The sequence below is a fragment of the Mus caroli genome, chromosome 10, assembly GCF_900094665.2.
Source record: "Mus caroli chromosome 10, CAROLI_EIJ_v1.1, whole genome shotgun sequence".
In the NCBI taxonomy this organism is placed as follows: Eukaryota; Metazoa; Chordata; class Mammalia; order Rodentia; family Muridae; genus Mus; species Mus caroli.
The window spans coordinates 9,271,720-9,281,242 of NC_034579.1; the positions used below are offsets into that span (position 1 = coordinate 9,271,720).

At 43.9% G+C, this 9,523-nt stretch overlaps 1 protein-coding gene across 1 annotated transcript; it reads left to right on the top strand.

The window, feature by feature from the left end:
* Window positions 1-8,108: 8,108 nt before the first annotated feature.
* Window positions 8,109-8,855, top strand: Sf3b5 (splicing factor 3b subunit 5). Its single transcript, XM_021174848.1, has one exon. It carries the CDS (start codon window positions 8,291-8,293, stop codon window positions 8,549-8,551), a length of 261 nt encoding a protein of 86 aa, XP_021030507.1. The 5' UTR covers window positions 8,109-8,290; the 3' UTR covers window positions 8,552-8,855.
* The last annotated feature ends 668 nt before the right edge of the window (window positions 8,856-9,523 follow it).

The following is a 9,523-nucleotide window of genomic DNA, read 5'->3' on the forward strand; positions in this document are numbered from 1 at the left end:
ACAAAGGCATGTCCTGCATGGCAATGTCCCTCCAAAGTGCAACGTTTCTCCACGAGGAAAGAAGAGCCTCTAGCTTGGGAAAACAAAAGTTTGGAAGACTCTTGAGGATCCCTACCTACCTAACAGGATTAAACAACCCTAAGTAGAAAGGAAAATGCTGGACATATCACTAGACTTACTCTAAAATTATATTACAGAGCGATAGTAACAAGAACAGCATGGCCCTGGCACAAAAACAGACATATGGACCATCAGAATAGAAAGGAGGATCCAGAAATAAGTGGATACAGCTACAATTAGCTATTCTTTGTCAATATATAAAAACCACACAACAAATATATACAAAACAAATACATCTTAATATATTTGCATATAACTGCATATACATAGGACAAAGACAGCCTGCTCAACAGCAGTTCAAAAACTATGTAAAAGAATAAAACTAGATCGATGTATCCGATGCTGCACAAAAATTAGTTAAAGGCAAAAAACAGGAATAAAGTGTCAAGACAGAGGATTAGATAAGGATTTTCTAAAAGAGATTTCAATAATAGGGGAAATAATCCCAAGAATTGACAAATGGTGTTACACAATATTAAAAGTTTATGCATGGCAAAGGAAAAGCTTATCAGAGTGAAAGTTCAGCGTAGAATAGAGAAAATTCTGCCAACTATGCATCCAACAAGAGATTACTGTCTATATAAGGAACTGCAGAAAAATTAAACACCAAAACAAAACAAAAAATAAAATCAAACCATCTAATCACTAAATGAGCTAATGAAGAAAATAATAGTTCTCAAAGGAAGAAACACAAACAGCTAGTAATCACATCCTTGGCCATCAGGGAAATGCAAATTAAAGCTCTTGTGGGATAGCTGTTGTGAGATGGCTCGCAAAATGCTCAAAATGCTCATCATGGAAACAAGCCACTGCTAATGCTGGTGAGGGTGTGGAGAGAAGGCAGCCCTTAGATGCCTCTGGCAGTACAGGCGCTGAGAGTCAATGCGAAGGTTCCCAACCAACTAAACAGAGAACCACCTCCCAGGCACATACCCTAAGGTCTTTATACCTCACTGTGGAGACATTTGCACGTTTATCTTTATTGCTATACTGTTCACAGCGGCTAAGAAGTGGAAGCAGCCTAGGATACCCACCAGCAGATGAGAGGGTAGAGAAAACGTGGCAGAAAGGCACGATGAAACTTCATTTTCCTGAAAAGGAAAGTGAAACTACAGCATTTACAGGAAAGTGGCTGAAAGGAGAGATCACTACGGTGAGTGTGGGCTAGTGGAGCTGACAAACGCAACAAGTTGGTGAAGCGCGCATGTGTGCTGTGCGTGCGCGTGTGCGCGCGTGCGTGGAACCATAAGTTTAGAAAGGTTTCGTAGAGAAAAGGAAGAGGTCTTATGGGAGGCCAATGGGGAAAGATGATGGGGGTGGGCAACGGAACCCAGGTGATATGAAAGCACAAACGAGGACTTTTAGAGGAGGAAGGGGAACAGCAGGTTTGTTACGGCCAGATGAGAGGGGCTGAGAAAGGAAGCCGGGCGTGGTGGTGCACGCCTTTAATCTCAGCACTTGGGAGGCAGAGACAGGAGGATTTCTGAGTTCGAGGCCAGCCTAGTCTACAAAGTGAGTTCCAGGACAGCCAGGACTACACAGAGAAACCCTGTCTCGAACAAACAAAACAAAACAAAAAAGGGCAATGAATGAAAATGCCGCACTGGACTCCATCCCTTGGTACTGCGATGTAAAAATTCACACAATGTGTAATCTGTTGATAAACCACAGGCTTCTGCTTACACAACATTAAATTTAACAATTAAAGTTACTGTGGTGCTTTGACTATGCTTGCCCTGGGACTAGCTGCCTGGAAGTCAGTCTTCTCTTGAATCCCTTTGGAACACCATGTAGAACTCTCAGCTCCTTCTCCAACTGCCCGTGCTTTGGCCTTGATGATAATGGACTGAACCTCCGAATCTGTAAACTTGCCCCAGTTAAGTGTTGCCACGGGCATGGTGTCTCTTCACAGCAATGGAATGAATGACAAGTTCAATCTCACCTTTGAATTTATTTATTTATTTATTTATTTATTTATTCATTGGTACATAATTGTTCTTTCATTGCCCATAAAAATTGCGTTTTCTGTCTCTTAGTCAGTCTTTCTCACAGATTCAGTATGCATTTATGTGTGGCCTGTTTCATATTCTCATTCCTGAAATATAGAAGCACTATTAATTTCTTACATTGATTTTTATCTTTGGCAACCACCCTTAAATATGTTAAACTGCATTAAAGGGTTTAATATATCTAATTTATTTTTAGCGTTTTAAATGGTTGACTAAGCAAGCACAGAATTCTAATAGGCAAGGCCTTCCAGAACATCTCATCCAAGGCTCTTACAAGTCCAAATTTAACTTAGGAATTTATTGAGTTCATTTCTCTTAAATATTAGAATGTCCCACACATCCTGGTTCACAGCATTGTCCTAAACCTGAAATTCTAAGTCCATTAGCCTCTTCTGAGAGTTGAAACCCAAGACATTTGTTAGAACATGCTTTATGTTTAACTGTTTCAAACATCCTCAGCAATAACATGAACGGATTATTTCCAAACCTGGCGTGAATGCGTGGAGCTAGCTGGCAGTGTGATTTCATCCACTGTCTTCGTATCTACTACTCATGCATCTTCCCTTATATGTGGAACACTCAGGACAGAGTATGTGCACCAACCCTGCATGGAGTCACAGGGCCTATGTTAGGACATAGATGACACCCTGGAGCAGGTCCTGGTTACCAAGTACAGTTTCTGACCATGAGATTCTTTGCCACTAATAAAGGATGTCCTTTCTCTGCCTGTCTTTCTGAGCTCACAAGATCAACATCCTATCTCACTGAACTTCCCAGGGTACAGTACCTGCTCAGCTATGTGAATCAACAGAGCATCCTTTGGAGAGAGGAGCCAGGCTTGGAAAAGGGCTTTGGGCATTTTGGGTTTGGGACTCGTGTTTTAAAACGGGCTGAGCGTGTTTGAAGCGACAGCTGGTGGACTAGAGAGCAGGGTGTGGCAGTTTTTTAGAAAGGGTGCAGTTAGTCCGGGTCGGGTACTGTAGCGGTGGGTGAGACATCTGGAACACCGCCAATGCTCACCTTGTTCTCAACGCAGAGTGTGGGTAAAGCCGAGGCAAACCCGCAGGCTCCCGCCCTTCTGAACATTCCCAGCAAAATGATCAAAATGCAAGGATCGCTTCGGCTAAGGAAGCCACACAAAAGCAGAGAAGAAAGGACTCGACAGAGCAGAGGGTGTAGCCCGTGCAGTAGAGCGCTTGCCCAGCGTTGTACAACCCTCTGGGGTTGATCCTTAGCACACCATAAACAGGGCAAGCTGGTAAGCGAGGGCATGTTCGGAATTACTCTTGTTTACATAGCCTGGGCTACATGAGACCTTGTCTCAAAACAATTTTTAAAAATAAACAGAAAAAAACAAAAACCAAAGGAATTACAATGCTAGAAGACACCAAAGATGGGGTTCTGCCTGAGATATTTTTACATACCTAACAATGAATCACTTTCTCAACTTATTAAGCAGTTAACTTGTGGCTCTTGGTTGAGGCTGTCCACCCTACCCCTTCCCACCCCTGAGGCAGATGTTGATCCAGAAGTGGAGAGACTTCAAATTGCTTTGCTAGAGACTTCTGTAAGCTAGAGAAGAATGTCCAAGACTGGGCAGGGAAGCGTCCAGTGTGGTTGAGCCATGGCCACGTAGGCCAGTCCATTCCACCTCCAAATTCCTTTCTGACCTAAAGCTCCAGTAAACAAATTATAAAAAATGTTTAGTGCTTAGAAAAATTGTAAGGGCTAAGACCACGGAGTCCTGAAGCAAACACAAAATTCCCTGTCTTCCTGGACCCTGTATTCTAATCAGGGAGACAAATGGGTACACGTGTGTTAAACGTGTGTGCTGGTAGTGGGCGCTCAAGGAAAAGCCAGGTTTAGGAGAAAAGGGGCTGATTGCACCTTTACATCCTTTAGCCTGAAATGGCCTCTGTTGCTGGCTCCTACCTCCTCCAGGGGCAAGCGGTCAACTTGCTCCAGCTTTTTTAGAGCCTCCTAGGAGGACGAGGACTCTTTGAGAGTCCTCTGACGCCAGAGCTTTTGATCTGTGTCTGGAATGCTCTTCCCGAATTCCTGTCATTGTTGGCCTGCTTTTACCTGTAAGATGTGTAAAGTGGCACCTTCCAGAACGTTTCTCCTAATCCGCTCCCCTCAATGCGCCCCCGCCCCCCTTCATGTGGCTCCTGTTTATCCCTCTGCTTAAAGTACAGGTGGTCGAATCTCATTCCACCACCAAGCCATGCAGACACACACACACACACACACACACACACACTTTCACACACCGAACCCAAAACTCATGAAGAAAGAGACTTCATAACCCCACTGTCACTGAAATCCCATAATACCGCGCTGTCTAACTAACTATAAAACTTCAAAACTCCGGTGTAATAGTTGTACAATGATACGGAAATCATTCCTTCTTCGTTAGCTATGAGTCTCAGCTCGTTGCCTTTAAACACTCAGCTAACCAAAGTCTGACCTGCAGCACCCCAGTCACTAGCACTTTTCTGGCCTGTTCTGGTTGGATAACTCAGTCTGTGCGCCCACTTTAAGTGTTGTTTTGGCGCCCCCTACTGTCAAGCATTATTGCAACACCTGTACATAGTGAAAGTCTTTTTAATAGTGTAGTTAAAAAAAAGAAATTTAAAATTAGCTTTCACTAAAAGAAATGTCTTTACTTAATTTTCATTTAAACTCTTGGTTTTCTAAGCCACGGCAAAATTTGGGTATAATTTCTTCAGCACGATACGGTTGAAAGTCATTGAGATTTGCTGGGTTAGAGTGATCCATGGGTATTCATAACACTTGTTTGTTTAAATTGTGTTTTAATGCCCCTGTGAATAAACATGTCTCTATAAATAAACATGTATAAAATAATACCCATGTATGAGAATAGTCACTGCAAAGTTGGAAACACCATACAGTCAACCAATGAAAGGGTGGTTATTTACTGTATGATGCACCTGCCCTCGGGGACATCGTGTAGCTGTAAAGGGAGACATAAAAAAAGAAAGAAAGGAAGGAGGGAAGGAAGGAAGGATGGAAGGAAGGAAGGAAGGAAGGAAGGAAGGAAGGAAGGAAAAGAAAGCGGGAAAGAAAGCAAAACAAAGAAGGAAAGAGAGGAAGAAAGAAAGAAAAGAAAGAAAGAAAGAGAAAGGGAGAAAGAAAGAAAGAAAGAGAAAGGAAGAAAGACAGAGAGAGAGAGAGACAGATAGAGAGAGAGAAAGGCTGGCTGGCTGGCTATGGTCCCATATGCCTTTGATAACAGCAGTTGGACCCTGAAGTGTGTGAATTTCTCAGGCTGGTGAGCCAGCCTGGTTTACACAGTAAATTCTAGGCAATCCAGGGTGACATAGAAACCCTGTCTCAGAAAAAGGAGAGAGAGAGAGAGAGAGAGAGAGAGAGAGAGAGAGAGAGAGAGAGACAGAGAGAGACTGAGACTTATTGAGGTCACCAATTTGAGACCACAATCCCTTATCAGTAATAAGTAATAAAGAGTGCAATACTTGTTTCCAGGTCCCAGGGATTCTTACAGAACATCTTTGAATATATAAGTAGTAGAAATTTATTATTCTGACAATCCCGTATAAAAGACATGTAATCCAGGTATTTTATTTACAAGCCATAAGCCTAAATTGTGTAGATGTAGGCTTATACTAACTTATTGCTGTTTCTCCTGGTCATGTGGTTCTGGTTCATGGTGGCTTCTTCATCCTCCNCCCCCCCCCCTCTTCTTCCTTTCTCTCTACCTGCTACCCCCTCCCCCACTCGAACCTCCAGTCTCATCTTTCTCCCTCCATTGTCCAATCACAGGCTCCAACCTTTTATTGACCAGTTAAATTGGGGAGAAGGTTTGCAAGGCATCACTGAGTATGTGAGGATCTGCTCGTCGGGGGCAACCACACCTTGAGGAACCACTATTTAGCATTGGAATACAAGCAGGATCAGGCCAACCCGCTACATATACAGGGTAGCCCCTCCTCCCAAATAAATCTAGCAGAAGATGAGAGATGACCAAAGAAAGACAAACAGATTCAGCTAAAGCTTCTAAAAGTACATGAATAAATGAAAATATATTCTTTATATACTAGTGAGAAAATTTAATACAATATAGGCTCAATTTTCCCCATTTATTTTATAAATTTAATATAATGTTTATTAAAATTATGCTGAGTTTTCCTACTATCTGAAAGCTGACAGAGTTAAATGTGAGGGCTTTGGGATGACTTAAATGTCATTTGGGCTGGGATGGTGGCTCTCAGCTATTATCCCAGGATTCAGAAGACAGGGACAGGAGTAATTCAAATTCCAGGCCACCCTACAGAGTGAGATCCTGTTGCAGGAAAACAAAATCTAAAAGACATTGGAGAACAGAAAGTACTCAGCAATTTACTTAGGTTATAAAAGTTAGTGCTCTACTTATTAAAATTACAGATCAAAACTGACTTTCTTTCTCCAAACTTTTAAGTTTGCCTGAAAATTCTATTATACTTATAAGCCTAATACATTTTACAAAACATCTCTGAGGGGCTTTTTTAAAAATCGGAATTCCATTCAAAGTTTTAATGTTTAAACATTTTACACTTACTAATATACACATATTGTTCATTTTCTATAGGCATTGCAAAAGACTTATCAACAAAAATCCTTTTCAAGTTCTTTCATTGTTTTCATAAATATAACTAACTTAGTAAATATGTGGGGGGGCTAAGGCACTCCCAGTAGTACAGCACTTGCCTAAATAAGCTCTGGGTTTGTGCCAGCATTGCAACAAAGCATCAACAATAAAAGTCTCTTGTTTATTCTATGTCACCATATATAAGTGTTAATGGTTGAAATCTGCCCCACTAAAATTAAGTGGCTTAAAGAATGACCACCATATATTTAAATGTTTCAACTTTAGTTGGTGGAACTGTTTGGGAAGGTTTAGGAGGTGTGGCCATGCTAGAGGAGGTGTGTCACTGGCTCTGGGCCCCGACGTTTCATAAGTCGGTCTCTCACTCTCTCTCTCCCTCCCCCCTCACCTCTAATCCCAGCATTCAGGAGGCAAAGGCAGGAGGATTGCTGTGAGCTCAGGGTCAGATCCCCCCACCAAATAAACAAAAGTACCCCAAACTCCTGTATTTTCAAATTGTCTGTCATTGTCCATTCTCTTTCTCTGTGACTGCTCTTACCCCATTCCTAAAATGGTTTTTTGAGAATACAATTTCCATTAGGCTATACATGTATCCTTAAGGGATACCATAAAAGAAGTACAATTATCTTTTCTGAGTTGTTTGTAACATGTGAGAAAGTGCACAACCCCCAACGTAAGGCAGTAATCAGCAGAAAAACACAAGTGACTAGAAAGAGAGGTGTTCTATCTATCTATCTATCTATCTATCTATCTATCTATCTATCTATCTATCTATCTATCTATCTATCTATCTATCTATCTAGTCTTGAACCACATCTGACTTCAAGGAATAGCTTTTGAGTGACCTAGAGCAATCAACCCCTCAATGGGTTGAGAAACGGGAGCCTGGAGCTCGTTGTGGAAGCCATTAGTGAGACTATTGGGGCTGACACTGATCATCAAAAAGACTTTTCCCAGTGCCCAAATTCTAAGAGACAAAGCTGGGACCGAGGGGGAACCATGCTGCCACATTAGCTTCTAGGTACAAGAGTTAAAATTCCTGGTTGTTTGTAGTAGAAACCCACTTGGATTTCCCCTTCTTAGTAGCCCAGACGTGGGATAACTCTCAGAGGCCGTTGGCCTTTGTCCTACAGCAGCCAGGCAAAAACAAAACAAACAAAACAAAACCCTAAAATAAACTCTTTGGACTACAAGTTCCAGAATGCAACGCTCAGGCTAGAACGTGATCACCCGAGAGCCACTAAGCGGACCATCATGCAACACTCTTCGAAGTAGGCGGGCTCATTGAGGAAACGGCCTAGTGTTTCCTAGGCAACTCCAATCCCGCGACAGACGGCACTTCCGCTTCCGCCTAGGGAAAGACCGTCTACTCCTGCGTCTCGGTGGCGTCTTTCTCCCGCGCCAGCACGAACTGAGGTTTTGCGTGGCGGTGGCGGCGGCGGCGGCACCGGCAGCGGCAGCGTCTCTCACTTGAACGCCGCGAGCGGCAGCTTCTCGTCTGTGTCCTGACCTCGGAGCCTACGAGCAGAGCGGCGCGATGACGGACCGGTACACAATCCACAGCCAGCTGGAGCATCTGCAGTCCAAGTACATCGGCACAGGCCACGCCGACACCACCAAGTGGGAATGGCTGGTGAACCAGCACCGCGACTCCTACTGCTCCTACATGGGCCACTTCGACCTCCTCAACTACTTCGCCATTGCCGAGAACGAGAGCAAAGCCCGCGTGCGGTTCAACCTGATGGAGAAAATGCTGCAGCCCAGCGGGCCGCCCGCGGACAAGCCCGAGGAGAACTGAGGCGAGCGCTGCCCAGTCTTCCCCGTGTGCCGGCTGGGGACCGAGCCTCCTTGCTCCTGCATCTCGACCATTCCGTGTTGGCTGTGTCGCCTGACCTGCGTACCTGTGGAGGATTCGGAACAAGTCATCGAGAGACTGTCCGGGTCCGCTCCCTGTGAACTGTGCAGGAGTGATCCCAGCATCGGCAAGCGAGGGAGAAGACTGCACGAGAGTGATGGCGCATTTCGAGTCTGCTTTTCGATAGTTGATGTCTTCTTGCCTTTTTAAAAAAACCACATATATATAAAGTTTAGGGTTTGCTCTATTCTTTGGTATGGATTGCTGTGTTCTTTGGGAGGTTATTAGGAGAGGGTTCTGTGGATCAAGGTTTTGTGAGAGTATAAATAGGAAATGGGGGCAGAAGCACAGGGCAAGTCCTTAAGTCGTCACACACACTTTTATGATATTACCCCACCTCGATAGTCTTCACGCGTACAGTGTGTCTGGTCCCAAAGAAACCTTGAAGCTCGGAGATTGCCCATATTCCTTTCCCACCCTTCCCTTTATGAGCTACCCCTTACCTCTTTTTCTTGATGATTAATTAGCCTTTGTGTCTTCAGAAATGATAAACTGGCAAACATGTGGTGTCACGTCCCCACCCTGCTCAGCCCCGGCCCCCCCCCCCCGTTCCCTTTTCACCAGAGCATTTTTCCAAAGGTTTAAGGGCATACATTGTGCCAGCTTGAAGAGTTTACAACTTTAAATACCATACTTACAATGCTACTTTACTGAGATGCCATTTGAGAACAGATTTTAAGGAATCAAGAGAAATGGCCATGCAGATGTTTTCCAGCCAGGGCAGAGGACCCAAGAGCAGCAGTGTGTTTGACTTACTGAAGGAAAACCATAAAAGCAGTATGAGTCACCAGCACACCAGTGTGGTGGTGCACACCTTAATCCCAGCACCCAAGAGGCTGGGGGATCTCTTGAGTT